The sequence below is a fragment of the Schistocerca piceifrons genome, chromosome 1 (assembly GCF_021461385.2).
Source record: "Schistocerca piceifrons isolate TAMUIC-IGC-003096 chromosome 1, iqSchPice1.1, whole genome shotgun sequence".
Taxonomy (NCBI): Eukaryota; Metazoa; Arthropoda; class Insecta; order Orthoptera; family Acrididae; genus Schistocerca; species Schistocerca piceifrons.
Genome location: NC_060138.1, coordinates 1,061,087,942 through 1,061,105,656, shown reverse-complemented (window position 1 = coordinate 1,061,105,656; position 17,715 = coordinate 1,061,087,942). Strand labels below are relative to the sequence as shown.

General features: G+C 41.0%; 1 protein-coding gene across 1 annotated transcript in view; it reads right to left on the bottom strand.

Annotated features, from left to right (window-relative positions):
- Positions 1 to 17,715, bottom strand: part of LOC124797296 (carbonic anhydrase 13-like) — a 244,959-nt gene that overhangs the window by 27,118 nt on the left and 200,126 nt on the right. Inside the window, exon 2 of the mRNA XM_047260776.1 lies at positions 11,729 to 11,923. Within this exon, the coding sequence (XP_047116732.1) occupies positions 11,729 to 11,923 (195 nt within the window). The remainder of the gene's footprint in view (positions 1 to 11,728; positions 11,924 to 17,715) is intronic.

Genomic DNA, 17,715 nt, shown 5'->3' with positions numbered 1-17,715 from the left:
GGAAACTTTTGAGTAAAACCCTCTACTTTGACAAATGTTTTGTCAGATATTCTACAGTGCCACTTAATCTGTCATTCACCTGAAGAAAATCTGTTAATCAAACCAGTTATCCCCAGATTGAGTATTACTATGTGACTATAATTTAGTGGTCTCCGGGCATTTTCATTAGACATAAGTTACCTTATTACATTAGACATATCATATAGAGCTGTATATTTGTTTAGTTTTAGAATTATTTTACATTAATACAGATATAAAAATAATACAATATCATTGGAAGCCTCCCAGGGATGAGTGTCTGCTGCTAATCTTACAGAATACTGTAGATATCATTGTTTGCCATTTCAGCCACATGTAACATGACTCCATACACTAGGCTTATTCTCTGTGCTGTCTGTTTCCTACAGTGTGGAGCAAAAGTAAAACATTTGTCATGCTGAGTGACTTAGTGGAGATTCTACGTTGTTTATCATCAAAATATTCGTTTTTCTGTCTCTGTTCTGATGATGAATGTGTGGCCTGCAATATAAATAGAAACAGCTGATTGTGGATTTGACATTTTATTTGCAACTGATTGAAAGAGTTGTGTGAGAAACCCAACCTAAACCTAATGAAAACCAAGTTCCTGAAAAAGCTCAAAACATAGCTGTGCAAATTAAGAAACAAACCACTGCACAAATTATAAATGGAGATCATAATGCAATCAGTTATTTTAAATCCAGGGTGATTTGAAATATGAATATGGCATGTGAGACTTCCTTTGACTGATGACCACCTTACAAGAATTTAGACAAAAGTGACACCAGAAACAAAACAAAAATGACTGAATTAGAATTGTGAAGTATCACAGACATATCTTCAAACTCAGCCTAATGAATTGTTTTTAGCCACTTCTGACAAAAAAAAAAAATGTCATAAATAAGTCTAAAATTTAACCATATAAAAACACGAAAGATGAAACGGAGAGAACAACAGTATAACTGAAGAGTAACACAGCATCAGGTGGAGACTTTGTGCTTACAGAATTTTTCCTGTATGCAGGGGAACTATTAGTCAGTTAACTGGAAGTAATGTTTGACAAGAATCAAAATCAAATGAACATTTTAAAGTTTATAACCTATTTTCCCACTTGAAGAGTATTAATCAGTGACATATTAGGATGTTGTTTTTGTTAATAAACAACAGGCTTATCTAAAGTTTTCAGACTTTTTTATGTACTCCAGATTCTTAGCTTTCAGGGCGAGACTCATGTAACTGGTATAGGCCAAAAAATATCTGTTCCGAATATTTTGATGTTTCTCTTATAATTCATTGCACATAATGAATTTAACCATATGGGAATTTAATCATATAGGAGATGCAATCTCTGTTAAACTGCAAATGTGGAATCTGCATTCACATTTATTTATTTGTCCATATAAATCTCTTTTTAAGTACATATGTTGTACACATACTGATAACATAAGAAGATGTACTTTGCACATTTGATCTGCCACAAAATGGACTTCAGTTGCGTGATATCCCCAGGAATTGGTTACTTCTGGAGCACTTCAACGTGGGTGGACATGAAGAGAATGACAGAGGTGCTAAAGATATGGCCTAAGTATTCAACTTGTTAGACTAAGAATTCATAATTATCAAGATTGAAGTGCAAGTTTACCTTCTGGAACATCAAAAACAAGGCCCATAAAGCGGCAGTTTTCCCTGTGATCAAGATGTCATCAAGATAAGTGGCCTCAAGTCATCGAGTAAAACAGAAGTAATATCCGGCGTTTCCCAAGGAAGTGTTATAGGCCCTGTATTGTTCCTGGCCTATATTAACGACGTAGGAGACCATCTGAGTAGCCGTCTTAGATTGTTTGCAGATGATGCTGTCATTTACCATCTTGTAAAGTCATCAGATGATCAAAACTACTTGCAAAATGATTATAGATAAGGTATCTGTATGGTGCGAAACGTGGTAATTGACCCTGAATAAAGAAAAGTGTGAATTTATCCACATGACTACTAAAAGAAACCCACTAAATTTAGATTACGCGGGAAGTCAGACAAATCTGAAGGCTGTAAATTTAACTAAATACTTAGGGATTACAATTACAAATAACCTAAATTGGAACAATCACATAGATAATGTTGTGGGTAGAGCAAACCAAAGATTGCGATTCATTGGCTGAACACTTAGAAGGTGCAATTGGTCTACTAAAGAAACTGGTTACACCATGCTTGTCCACCCTATTCTAGAGTATTGCGTGTGCAGTGTGGGATCTGCATCAGGTGGGACTGACTGATGACATCGAAAAAGTTCAAAGAAGGGCAGCACTGTTCCTCACAAGCGTCTTCTAACCAAACTGCGTGCCTACGGAGTATCGCCTCAGTTGTGTGACTGGATTCGTGATTTCCTGTCAGCAAGGTCACAGTTCGTAATGATAGACGGAAAGTCACCGAGTAAAACAGAAAATATTATCGCAAAATAGGGAAATAGTGCCACAGACATGATACGTGAATTGGAGTGGAAATCATTAAAACAAAGGCGTTTTTCGTTGCGACAGAATCTTCTCATGAAATTTCAGTCACCAGTTTTCTCCTCCGATTGCGAAAACATTCTCTTGGCACCCACCTACATAGGGAGAAACGATCATCATGATAAAATAAGAAATCAGGGCTCACACCGAAAAATTTAAGTGCTCGTTTTTCCCGCGTGCCGTTCGAGAGTGGAACGGTAGAGAGACAGCTTGAAGGTGGTTCATTGAACCCTCTGCCAGGTACTTTATTGTGAATATCACAATAATCACGTAGATGTAGAGAGTTATTCCTTCTCATTTTACTGATGACACTTGCTGCATATCTATTAGTTTCAGTTTTTATTGTTTTCATAATTTCGTCTGTCATAAAAATGCTGAAACAATCTTAAGCACTTGAGTTCCCGTTTATCTGTGCAGTAACTCCACTATGTTCCCGAAAACAGTAGCATGCGGCAAAACATTGTCTTCTGTCCACACTGTACCTTCGTCTTCATTTCGAGAGGGCCGTACCTTTTTGGGTGGCGGAGGAGTTTCAAATTCGGCAGCAGTTTTACGGCGTTTTTCTTGTTCACTTATTTCATCAGCATCGCTATTCTCTGCAAATTACGATATATGTATCTTAGCAGTGTTGCCTGCTATATACACGTAAAGAGAAAATCAAATAAAATCTCAGTAAATATATTTTTTTCACTTCGGCAACTTATCAATAGTAAATGTTTCATCATTATCTGAAACACTTCCCCATTCTTCAATATCTCCTTCAGAATCAGAATCGTCTTCTTCTAAAAGAGCTTAAATATCTTCATCCTAATTCGCTTAGAAAACGATCTTGCACACTTGCTGTCACTAGATACACATGCAAAAAACGCAGGAATTTTCGTAGTTGAAATTCAAGCTACACGCACGCAAAAAGTGCGAGAAACACTCAACAGACGGCAGCATATGATGCAGGAAGCTCGACGGGCACAATAACATGTGACGGAAAACTCTACCAACTTAGAAGGCAGTGAAAAATAAGCAGTTGACTGCCTCCTGAGTCACACTCGGGCGCAGGCCGCTCGGCAATACCAGTAAGCCCGAGTCAGCACTTGAGCGCCGCCACGAAAGTGTTAATGTTGTACTTGCCACATGTAAACTTTTTGGTAACTATAGTGTTAGGTTACTACACTGTAACAATCTCATTACAGGACATCTACTGTGTGTCCTAGCTGTTTATCGGCGTATAAATTATAGTAGTTGAGACTCAGTTTGGCCATAAACTGTATGTTATCTCATATCAAAGTGCATTTAAAGTATTTGGACTGTAAATCTGGGCTACATCATTTAAAACAGCCTACACTTTTAATCCAGATTTGACAGTCACAGCTACCGAGTGCATATTAGCACAGGTAGATACAACTCCACTTCAAGTTCCCTTCCTTCATTTCCTGCGTACTCTTCTATAGATCCAATGAAATAACTTGGATACTGACAGATTACAGAGGTGTTGCTGATGTGCCGCCAGCCCCTCTTTACAAGGCTTTGCTTCAGCTTGCAACACAGGGCACATGTGCAATTCAGAAAGAACTGAGTGGGTAACAGCTGGCGCCTACCATCAGTCTCTCTGAAAGATCAATCATAAATTTATTTTAACCCGTAGTATAATTAAAATAACTTGCGACTTTTTATGTTTAGTTCATATTAGGAGAGATGGCGTTGGCACAGTCCTTCTAATGGTGAGCCAGACTCCTCTCCCACACTACTGATTGTTTTGTTGGTGTAGTACTGTCTGTTGCCAGTCTACCAATAAGTAGGCACACCTTCTGTCACCCATGCAACATAACATGTGTTGTGCACTCAGTGAGTGCTGACAACAACTCACTCTCCCTCTCCCCCCCCCCCCCCCCCCCCGCCACTGTTTTTTTAATCATACTCATAAGTCCAGGTTATCCTCGTATTATGTTCACAACTTTTAGACTCAAGTAATTCCAAAACTGTACCAGATAAAGACAACTGACTTCCAACATGCGACAAGATAGCTTGTAAATTTTTTACATTCTTTTTGTTTTCCAGGTGCTGCAGATTTGCTGAAAAAGTCAATACCACAGGATAAAGCTGAGTATCTAGCCTGATTCAATGAGCCAAATTGTGATAACTCAAATGTAATGAAACTGAAGGACGCAATGTGGAAGGGAATCACCATACTGAACAACTATTCTGACTCTGCTCATGTCATTTATTGAAGCAGTTAGTGTTCTTTATAAATAGGAGTCAAGTTTTCCATCCATTATATATGCCAGCGTGGACAAGATATATCAGTTGTGTACAAGGAATCCAATAAAATCAGTGTGTATGGCAGCTGGAGAGCAGGAAATGCCATGATCAACAGTACATAAAGTCATGCATAAGAGGTTATGTCTGTATGATTACATGGTGTATCTACTTCAGATACAAAAGCCAATGAACCAACCCCAGTGCCAATAGTTCACAGTGAATATGCTAGCTGAGACTGACACAAACAATGACTTTTTTGAAAAAGATTTGTTTCTCCTATGAGTCAATTTTTCCATGACAACATCCATGTATGGAGATCAGAGTGTTATCGTGTTGTACATGAACTGATGAAGTAAAAAGAGACAACCCTAAGGTCAATGTGTGATACAGACTTGTGCACAATTGCTTTATTGGTCCACTGTTTTTTTTCCATAAAATGTGCCATCAACAGTGATGTTTTCCTGGATGTGTTACAAGAGATGGTGTGCAACAACTGGAACACTTGTAATGTGACATCTTCAAGCAGGATGTGGTACCACCTCATTGGTTACTAAATGTCCAGTTCCTGGATGAGAAGTTTCTGGATAGATGGTCTGGGCAAGATGGTCCAATTCAGTGGCCGCCGTGATCACCTGCCCTCACACCACTGGACTTCTTCCTACAAAGTTTTATAAAGAAGTAGAAGCAGTGAACCAAAGCTACAGATACACATGACTTGAGGACATACATTCTAAATGGCTCTGAACATGTTGGTGTAGTGTTCAGAGAGGATAAGTGGAGAAAAACTGAATATCAATTGGTTGTTGTGCCACAGCAGGTGCATGTGTATGAATGATGAAACAAAACTTTTCAAGTTATCTTGCCACTAATTGAAAACTAGTTGTTAGGATCTATTATAGTTTGAAAGTCATGAAAGTCTAAAGTTGAAACATAATTTATGGACACCCTGTATAGTAGTGTGCATATTTGCACATACAAGAAGACACATAGCGTCTCTCAGAGTTGTGGCCACTTCACCGAAGCCTTTGGTGATTTTTAGGCTGCGAGCTACTTCCCAGAAAACTGTATGTGCACTATCAAAAGTATCTGGACAACAATTAATGGACATTAATATGAGGCGTGTTCATCTTAGCGTTTATGACGACTTGAACTGTGTTGGTGACACTTTCAGTGAGGTGTCTGAATTTCTGTGGATGAATGACGGCCCCTGCTTCCTGAAGAGCTGAGAGAAGGTTGTGATGTTGGATATTGGGATACAATGTAACTCATCCCAAAGGTGTTGCATTGAGTTCAGGTCGTAACTCTGGCTAGCCCAGCCCATTTCAGGAATGTCATGACCAAGAACCATTGCCTCAGAGATGCTGCTTTATGACACTGCGTCGTCATGCTGATACAATCATTATCTCCGAACTGTTCCTCTACTGTAAGCAATACAGAATGTTGTAAAATATGTTCATATCCTTTCGCTTTTAACGTTTTCTTGAGCACAATAAGGGGAATGCACACTAACCACAAAAAATACTCTCATAGTAACACTACGCCCTCTGTACTTCACTGTCAATAATATATACGAAGGCGGCTAATGTTCTCCAGGCATTCGCCAAACCCAAAACCTTTCATTCGATTGCCACAGGGTATAGTGTGATCCATCACTCCAAATTACCCATTTTCAGCCATCTGTTGGGCAGTAGCATCACTCTGTACATCACCTCAAGTGGTGCTTAACAATGACTACGGAAATGTGTGGCTGCTCGATTGTTATACCCCATTCTTTTTAACACTGTACATATTGTGTTAGCTGTACTGCCGGAATAACTTTGGAACTAGTAAGTGTTTTCTTCCGCTGATTTCATGTGATTCTTTACAACCACCCCTTACCATCCACGATGGTCGATGTCCGTCAGTATGAGAAGTCTGCCTGGTCTCTGTTTAGCTGTGGTTGTTCGTTCGCGTTTCACCCCACAAAAACATGACCAACAGTCGGCTTTGGCAGCTTTAGAAAGGCTGAAATGCCCCTCATGGACTTGTTACTCACGTGACATTCAATTATCAGTTCTACATCTACATTTATACTCCGCAAGCCAGCCAACGGTGTGTGGTGGAGGGCACTTTACGTGCCACTGTCATTCCTCCCTTTCCTATTACAGTTGCGTATGGTTCGCGGGAAGAACGACTGCCGGAAAGCCTCTGTGCGCGCTCGAATATTCAGTTTAGGTGCTTTCTATCAGCACTTGAAGTTCCGGTACTTCACCAATGCAGATTCGACAGCTTACAATTACAATACCGAATGCTGCTTGGTCCCCGCATGTCCTGACTTTGCCCCGCACCCTTTGAGGTTGTTCCCCAGTTGGTACTTGCCTGAGACCATCTAACCTAAAAAACCGCCCAGTCCATGCCACACAACCCCTGCTACCCATGTAGCCGCCTAATGTGTGTAGTGGACTCCTGACCTATACAGCGGAACTCGAAACCCCACCACCCTATGGCGCAAGTCAAGGAATCTGCAGCCCACATGGTCGCAGATACGTCTCAGCCTCTGATTCAGACCCTCCACTCGGCTCTGTACCAAAGGTCCACAGTCAGTCCTGTCGACGATGCTGCAGACGGTGAGCTCTGCTTTCATCCTGCTAGCAAGACTGGCAGTCTACACCAAATCAGATAGCTGCCGGAAGCCAGAGAGGATTTCCTCCAATCCATAGCGACACATATCATTGGTACTGACATGAGCGACCACCTGCAGATGGGTGCATCCTGTACCCTTCATGGCATCTGGAAGGACCCTTTCCACATCTGGAATGACTCCCCCGGTATGCACATGGAGTGCACATTGGTTTTCTTCCCCTCCCTTGCAGGTATATCCCTAAGAGGCCCCATTACGGGACTGACGCTGGAGCTCCCAACTAGCAGTAAGCCCACCCTCCGCGACCGCCCAGATCTTGCAGACTGAGGGGCAACCTCTGGAACACAACAAGCAGCCATGTCCGGCCGAAGATCAGTATCAGCCGGAGACAGAGCCTGAAACCAGTTTGTCAGACAAACTGGAGAGGCCTTCTGTTCAGCCCTCTGGAATGTCTTTCGCCCCTGCCACACCTTGAGACGATCTCCCACTCTACCACGGGTGAGGGGTCAGCCTCAATGTGGGCAGTATCTTGGGCAGCCACAGCCGTAGTCCGATCGGGGCATGCGTGGGATGAGCTGGCTGTCCCCAGCCAACCCCCGTCCGGACCCCCCACAGTGATGACCATTGGCAACAGCCTCAAGCTGTGTGACCGAAGCCAACACTGCCTGAAGCTGGGAGCGAAGGGATGCCAACTCAGCCCACATCCGAACACAGCACCGCAGTCCCTATCCGTGCTAAATACTGTTGTGCAAAGAACGTCTGAACTAATTGACAGAGAACACAAACAATTCAACACAAAATTTAAACGGTTATTAAAATACAAGTCTGTCTAGTAAATGCAGTAATGCTGCTACTTGCGCACTGCTGACACACTGCTCGGCGGCAGAAGGCTAACTGTACTGTCAGTAACGTACAAAGACTATTTGAAAGAAATAAACAAATGACAGACGACTACACGACTTTACACATCACGGATATTAAAATGCAAATCTGCCCCTGCTAATTACGAAACTACACAATGATTTGACGGATTTAACTAAACACGTGCGCTAAGAACACTCAAACAAATTGGAAGCTACTGTTACTGATTCTCTACTGACAACACAATACTCCCTGCCTGCTTTCCTTTTATTCTAAAGCCTAGTTTACATGACGACATTGGGTTGCGCCACTCGTGTGGAATGAGCTGCAGGCAGGTGGTTTCATATATGCCTGTAGACACGGCGACACCAGTATACACTTCAGTTTCGCCGTTTTGTGGGTCCCTGAGTCGTGTCTAAAATGAAAGTTTTGGCAGCTGCACGTCGTACGAGTTGTGAGGGAGTTGAAGCTTGTTGCGTCGAATCACTGCAGAAGAAAATAAATAAGAAACTTGTTTCGATTCGTGACTGGATGGAGAAAAGATGTCAGCTCGGTTGCTCAGTATCCCTGCTGAAATAATTTGTAACTGAACATCCAAGAAGTTGTTTTAATTATATTAGAATGTCACCAGAACTGTTTAAGTTTCTTCTAAATAGAATTAACTATGCGATAAGGAATAAAGGTATTGTAATGCATGAAGCACTGTCGCCAAAACTGAAATTACGTATATATTGCGTGCATTACAATCGATTTTAGTTGGTGATGACGCTATTTTCTTAACACAATAATTATTACTGTTAATGTTAATAATTACTGAACATTAGCAACAATAATTATTCGAAGCAGGCCACATTAAGGAAAGAATGGTTTGCAAATTACTCTCTTTAAGATAGATCTGTACAGTGGCAACATTTCCAAATTCTAAGATATGTGAACAGGGAGCACTGCAGCAACGTTTTAAATAGATGAATATTGAATAAAGAATGCAGCTTCTTAAATTTGTATAGCCTTCCCTCCTGTCAACAATATTCCTTAACAAAGAGTTGGCCAACTCGAACGATGGAATTTTAGTCTTGTAGACAAGAGCATTGCCACAGCTAGAATTACACTTGCTTGTATTCTTCTTAATTCAGTTGTATATATGCTGCTAACTCAATAAATTTTGCCCTGCAGCTCAGATATTGTCAAACCGTCTATGTTATGATCGCATATGACGGTCTCAACGGCAGCAATATGTTGCTTATTTTTGTAATCAGCCTCACTGAAATCCCACCAACACCTATGCAAACCACAGATATCCAAAAAGCGAACATTATTCTCCATTCTCCACATCACATTTCAATTTGTCTACACTCTATGAACACACATAACCTCAAAACTCGTGTAACTAGTGTCGCCAAGGTTGGAACACGCCTAAAGTGTTTAGTTTCACCAACGAGTTGCGCAAACGCAGAGCACGCATGCGCAGTGGCTGGTAGCGCAGTTGCCTGCAACCTAAACAGTGTTGTCGTGTAAACTAGGCTTAAGGGGAGCCAGAGGTGCCTATGCTGCCCATGTTAAAATCACTAAGTTTGAGGAACATTTATGAATAAACTACCAAATAGAAAAATTTGAATTTTTTTTTACATATAGAGTGGTTTAGTATTGCACTTATGACAGAGGGGTTTTGGAGTATCTTTTCTAGTTTCCTTCCAATTATTTTTTTTTATTAATGACCCAAATTTTTTTTACAAATAATTGCTTTATAATTAAACTGAAATGAAACTACTGAACATATTGCCAAATGGCTGTGTTACAATGTAAGTTTGACCACTAGGAGTGCTGTATAAAAATTTCATCTCTCTAGCTTGAGTGGATTTTGAGAAAATGTTCCTTATATTCGAAAAATTCTAATTTACAGGAAATGGCTATCAAAGTTTCCCAATACATTCCTGTACTATAGGATGGATTATCAGGGTCTTCTTCTTCATCCTCCAAAAGCTTCCTCTTCTGTCTTCTTTTCTGGCCTGTTGTTCCATCATACTTCATATGCCTTCCTCTTCTTTCTGCTCCTCTTATCCTTTCTCTGTCAATATTTCTTAGTGCTCGTACAATGTTCACCCCAGCTGTAAATCCTAATGCCTTCAGAACTTCACACTGTTCCCTTGGTTGTAGGTTGCTATTGCATCATAAATGTGAAAGTGCAGTGTTTTTATGCTTACAAACACCCTTTTAAAAATCACTTTCCAAATCAAATTGTTTACACTCTCATTAGGATTCTGTGTCTTTCCGTGTAGGCATTTGTGTAACAATTCTGGCTGTGCTGTCATGAAAAATTGGTTTTATTGCATTTATCACAGCTGCTGGCAAACCATGTTTGTGATCATAGTCCTTTTTTGCATTACATTTGCACCAGGAATCTTTTGGGCACAGACTGTGTTGAGGCTATTCATTGGAAGAGACAGTATGAAGGAACAATGCCCACACTGCTTTTCACATGTCACAAACATTACTAGTATTTTGCCTTATAGCATACCCATAGTATCTCTGTAGACGTTCAATCACCTCATCAGTAAGCCTGCGTCTCCCTCCTGTCTTTCCATCACTGAGCTTACTTGAACCCAAAGTTTGTTGGAGCCTTCGAAACCGTGCACCCTTACGCTTTTGTACATGCCCAATGCATTCCCACTTTTCAACTAAAAATTCATTTCCATATGGTTTCAGTTCCTCTATAGTCTTGAAACCTTTGGAGTCACCATCCCCAAGGTAGTATTTGCTAGAAGATGTCACAGCGCTATGGCCGGCCATGTGTTGTTTAGTAGAAGAACGCACTGTTTCAGTAATTGTAGTATCGCAACTTGGTATTAGTGTTAATTTTCTTTTCCCTACGTTCTTCCTCTTCTTATATACACGGTTACTAAAACGTGGCATCGTAAGCAGAACAATGCTTTACACAAGAATTATAATACTACCAACAACAGGCGCAACACTGAACTAATTCGAAACGGTAAACAGCAAAGAGACGATGTTCCGCGCTCTTAGCGCTTCATTTGTCACAGAAAACAATGTAGCCAACCCTTGCACAATCGCTGTATGCGTAACATAAGGCGCTGTATGCGTAACAGGCCGAGAAAATCCCAAGCAGTTCGCCAGGAAGTCACGAGAGGGTGTGGGATGCATTCAGCGGCCGCCCATTTCCTCTGCAGGCGTGGGGGAAAATGGTAATAACTCCACTTCTAGGGCGAGTAGGACAATAATTCAAAGTTTACATTAAAGAGGAATGTTCCAATTAATTTTCGGTAGCAAAAAAAAAAAAAAAAAATCGTAATTTTTTGGATTTGACCACCTCCTGCTCCCCTTAAGAGTCCACCTCGCGTGACATCTAGTGGTCTGTTCCGCAGTTCTTAGGGGTGTACGGATACATCTGATGAGATAGTGGATACTTCTGGTGAGATAGTGTACACTGTACAGCGAGCACCGCGTGTGAACTCACCGGAGCCGTGATAGTCAAGGTCTGCGCGCCAGCCGTGGCCCGTGTTGACGAGCACGTTGGCAGAGCACGGGTAGCGCCAGGTGAGCGGCCGCGAGCTCAGCGACGCGTCCGTCAGGGTCCTGCTCGTGCAGATGTCGACGGGCGACTGCCGCGTGCCCGCCGCCAGCGGAAATTTCTCTGGCCATGTTTCTGGTCCTGCAGAGAGACCACAGTTGCAATTTATCACTGGAGCTTTACCGTTCTCCTCCTTCAACGTTTGGAATCTAAAACTGATCGACTTAGGACGACACCATAGAATGTTCATACTAATAGATTTACCATTCGATAATGTGTGACAATTTACGTACATGAAGAGTAAAGCAACATGTAATGCCTTTTTAAAAATAAGATGCTGCATTAGCATTAGAAGTAGGTAAAGCTGTCGGCTAGCCGGAGGTTAGTCTGGATATCCCTTGCCTTCCTGCCAAGTTATAACTGACGTACTAAGCCAGTTATAGGAGAACCTGAAGTTTAAGGTAGACTGAGCCACAGTACAATTTATACTATGAAGTTTTATTTCATTCAATACCTACGTAACCCGGTAGTTGCTATAACGGTTTCGGCTGTCAACTCATTAGCAACAGCCCTTAAATGTTCTTTGGCTGACGGCTGTGTCAAATCTTTACTGAAACTCGTACAAGAGGACTAATATATTCATTACCCAATATGCCTGACAACTGAATAAAGCTTTACAGGAGAAACTAATGCGCTCACTGATACTTTCAACCAAAAATATGGCAAATATGAACGGTAAAATTTTGCGTTTGGCTCTTCAACCAATCTTTCCCAGAGTTGAAAGACCGGTACCGATCGGAAGTTGAACCTTAGATGATTGGATTTATAGTCCGTCACATACCAAGTGAGCCACTGAGCCACATGTAAATAGTGTCGGAGGCTTTTATGCATGGCTAAGAAAATGGAGTTTCTGATATCAACAGTCAACCAAATGAGCCACATGAATAAACAACACTGCCGGTTCATAATTTTTTATTTTTCAGTTCTTCTCGACGCCTTTTCCAAAACCGACGAGGGTTCTCAAATTTACATTATAACTCACGGAGACGGGGAGGGGGGAAAACGCGGTAGCCGCAGTGATCAGTACCAGAATGAGATTTTCACTGCGCAATGTAGTGCATGCTGAAATGAAATAGACTCATGTGGTAAATGTAGAAATGCATACATCTTTTCAGTTATTCGACTTCGAGACATTGAGAAGTTTCTTCACGATAACAAGCTACTGCAGAAACTGGTAAACAACAGCACAGTCATGAAAGACTCACATTGGCACCTGTCCACAAAGTGGGAAGACCAATAATGCTGTTTTTCAACTTTTAGTATGTAAACCAGTGGTCTTTGTGGCAATAACGAAAATAAGTGAACAGATACAGGAAGAAAAAAATGGTCCAAATGGCTCTGAGCACTATGGGACTTAACTTCTGAGGTCATCAGTCTCCTAGAACTTAGAACTACTTAAACATAACTAACCTAAGGACAACACAGACAGCCATGCCAGAGGCAGGATCCGAACCTGCGACCGTAACAGTCGCGCGGTTCCGGACTGAAGCGCCTAGAACCGCTCGGCCACCGTGGCCAGCAGCACCTGCTTTACAGAGAAATATCGTAACACAGCGCTACAGATTAATTAAAAAAAAGAAGAAAAAGAAAGAAAGAGACAGCAGTTTCTGGGTATATATCGCACATGATTCCTGTCTCCTGGGATACTGTGAATGGCGACTTTAGTAACAGAAAGGGCATCAGGCTAGAAATTTAAAATAATATAAATCTGGAAAATCATGAAAATAGCAGAAAACTTCGTAGAACAGATAAACGCCAGGAAAGAGTGTGGCAGATAGTTTTTGGGGTAATCATCATAGGTTTTTGCGTTACCCTTCTGATAACTATTTTATTGTTCCATTTTCGCGAGAAAACTCGTCACACTATAGTTGCCAACATCTCTCAAAGGAATGGTTACCGGAATTTTAGCAATATGAAGTGACTTGCATTTCATGGAAAGCCTGTTTCATCATTACCTCTTTTTATTCAATTCCACAGAAAGCTAATTTCTTTCGCCAGACTGATTCTTGAGTTCCTGAAGCTGGCGTAAAGTTTTTTTATTATTAAAATGTTATACTGCGGGAAATGTACAAAATCTCCCAAGATCCATAACGTCTGACAGAAAGCTTACTTGAGCCTTGACATCACAGCAATCCACACGACCACTGTGAATGAGCGAGACGTTCAAAAGTGAAATAAAAAATTCGTTTAAAAAGAACGAATTTTAATATAACGATATTTTTTCCGGTAGCGACTATATTAAAACCACCTGAAAAAATTCAAGAAAATTTGTCAACACCCCTTTTACATCATTGTGACGGGTGCAACCGTTATGAAGATATAAGTAGCTTCGATATTATAGAGTATAGAGACAAAACCAGTTAGCCAATAAGATTATTTGAAACTTTCAGTTTAAGGGTAATTGATTAAAAATGCAGGTAACATTTTTTTTCGTTGTTGCATTAATGTTCCTATATTGAATGTCTCAGAAATTTTGATGTTTTCAACTTTTTTTATTTCTTAAATCTCGCCAACGTGAAGTGATGGGTTACAAGCTTTTAATAGAAATATTGCTCTTTTCACGTTAGTTATGACAAAATTTCTTCTAGTAAAGCCCGCATCGCAGATTCAGCATAGATAGTTATAGAACCTAAATACGGCCTGTCACACAGCACTTTCTTTATTGCACGCGGATTGGCTACGTCCCACACACGTGGAAAGTGAATTCCTCAGAAAATATCCCTTTCTTCTGGAAATCGCCATTTTTACCTAATCGCTGAAGAATGTCTACAGCATTCGTTGCGGCTTTCAATACCTGCAACAGTTGCAAGTAGTAAAAGGTCTCTCGGTCGCTGTAGGGATCTGGAGCTCCTGGTTCAAATGGCTCTGAGCACTATTGGACTTAATTTCTGAGGTCATCAGTCCCCTAGAACTTAGAACTACTTAGAACTTCTTAAACCTAACTAACCTAAGGACATCACAAACACCCATGGCCAAGGCAGGATTCGAACATGCGACCGTAGCGGTTGCGCGGTTCCAGACTGTAGCGCCTAGAACCGCTCGGCCACCGCGGCCGGCTTGAGCTCCAGTGAAGCTTACTAAGAGATACGTGCGAAAGACAACAGGATGTGCCCCGGCTAAGCTTTACTTACGTTGGACGACCAAGACGATATTACACATAAAAACTACAGTACACCTGCATATCGACGTCTGTGGGTGTCGTTTCTTCCCATACGAAATTTGAAAGTATCTTTGCATCTACATTACGGGTTTGATCTGAATAGTATATCCTATACACATCACTCTTGATATCATGTGGAGCACACACAAAGAAAGTTCTGAGTTTATGAATTACATAAGTCAAAAACTGTTCCGTGCGTGTTGCATAGTTCGAATTCTATAACTTGTAGTTGTGGAGTACCTATTGTTTCATAAGATTGTGAGAAACCGCTGAATGTGAATGTTCTGATGGTTCTGTGAGTCCACAGCCGATTTCCTATCCCATCCCTGTACAATTCTCTAAAGACATCAACGGCGGAATGTTAATCACTAATTTGCCTTCCTTTCTACCATCAGTTCAGGTATTGTAGTGTTGAATGCGACGTTGGTGGAGAGAATCTCCCATGTGCTGATAAAACTGAAGTCCAAGTTTGGTCTACTGCATTATCGTGTTACAGTGCCATTTGTCTTCTAGTTCTCACGTCAAACTTCTGCGAGGAAGATGCGAGATGACGGTCCAACAACCAAAGGGAACAATGCCTGAGTAAGTGGAGTTCTGTATCATGTACACCATCTGTGATACTGTCCATATTCAATTCAATATAACAAATATCCATGGCATGCTGCTTCTCTAAATAAATTAACCATCTTGCCTCTCTAAGACACCATTTCACTTGCTTTATGTTGTTTGTCTCTTGTTTACAAAGCTATGAATTTTCAGTGAAAATTTGTAGTCAACTAGAGAAACATGAGATGCACCCTATATTGGAAACAAGCTCAGTACCCTATGGAATAACATACGGAATTTTCTGGTCCACTTTCAAATTCTCTTGCTCGCCTAAACATTGCGTTGACAGAGGGATGCACGTTATTTTCGCCAATTTTGTTTCCTCTAGAAATCTATACTGAGGTGTCAGTCTTTGGCCAATGTGGGTAAACTTATGACAATATGCACTTTTCATCATCGCTCCCGCCTCAGTCCTGTTAATCAGTTAACCGTTCTGATCGGAGTAAACACTACTGTAAAAGAGCACGTGTCATCACATACTGTTGGGAGCAGTAAAAAGCGGGCTCACGAGAAAGTGTTCACCTCTAAGTGCCGACGTCCACTTCAGCGTGTGTGGGCGGGCTAATTGTCAGCCGTCAGCGTCACGACGCTCCGGATCTGTGGCACGGCTCCGTGCGCACGCTAGGTCAGCGCCTCCGTGACTCACCGCCCGCGTGAAATACGGTTCAGAAGATGCGCCGGCTCCCTAGCTTTGCACTCCGGCCACTGGAAACACCAGCGCCGACATTTCGAATGGGTGGTAAATTATTGTAATCGTACAGCGACAGTTGTCGCGTGAGCGGAGTAGTGTTCATAAATAGTCGTGAACTGTGAGTGAACCAGCATCTATAGGATGTGCTGAAACTCTTGCACCAGAGGGATTAATACCTGCCCCACTTGTATCTTTATTATACGCAAATGGTATAGCGTAAGAGATTAAAAAAGCTGAAATAGCTCTTTCAGTTGCTAACTTGAGTAATGTGATGTGAAGGAGAAAATTTCTCACCCTAGTATAGAGATGGTCTTAATTTTCAAAGAAAATAGTATCCTCTTTATGTTCGTACATGTTGTGCAGTGATGTTAGCCAAATGTCAGCTTGTTCTGCGGAGTAGTTTTGATTGTACGGTTTTTTAAAGTAGCCGTGTTGGGTATGTTTCATTCAAGTGGATAAATTGGAACTTTTTTTTGTTTTCGTCGATTCATAGCTAACGAGAACTTTCACTCTAAAGTCGACAAAAGTTGATAAGAAGTACGCTCCTAAATTTTCAATAGCGAGGAAATGGACAGCAAAATTCGAATGTGGTTCTACTTCTTCTGAGGACGATCCGTGCGAGAAAAGTTCAAACAGTGCAACCACAGATTAAGATATCACGAAAGTTCACAATACAGTACTCGGCGATCGGAAACTAAAATGTATGTGAAATAGCTATTGGCGTGTCAAAATGAAGAGCGGAGTACATTTGACAAATAGCTATGACAAAGGTTTGTACAAGGTTTTGCGTCGCATTGTTGAATGTTTATCAACAAAAAATTCGAAATGAATTCAGCAATTATTGGATCATTTTAAAAAGAATATAAATGTTTTTTGAGCCTGTTTGTTAAAGCGGATGGGATATGGGTCTACCAGATTAGGCCAGAAACGAGACTGCAAACAAAAAAGGCGCTGTTGGAAAGCTAATGGCACTGTGCAAGAGAAGACGAAGTCGATTTAATTTGACGGAGGGGTTATGACTATTTTTTCTAAGATGCAAAAAGAGCTGCTTCTTATTCACAGCAAAGGATAAAACAATAATAGATCATTATTACGTAAGCGTTCTGGACAAAAAGAATGGAAAGTGCTTGAGCAGAGAGCTGGAAACAAAAAATTATCTGCCAACAAGATAATGCACCTGCCCACTTAAGTGCGTGGCAATGGGAATCGAAAGATTTGAAGTACAAATTGTAGCCTAGTTAGTTAGCTTTATGTTCCGTGGATCATTTGCACGCTAAATCGCAATGATGTGGAAAGAGTCATTTTACAGTCACATCGCAAATTAATCTGTAAATATGGCTAAAGGCTGAACATTAAAAGCTTTTTTTTTAAATATACAGATGTGAGTTAGTAATATCTATCAATCATCTTTTACAC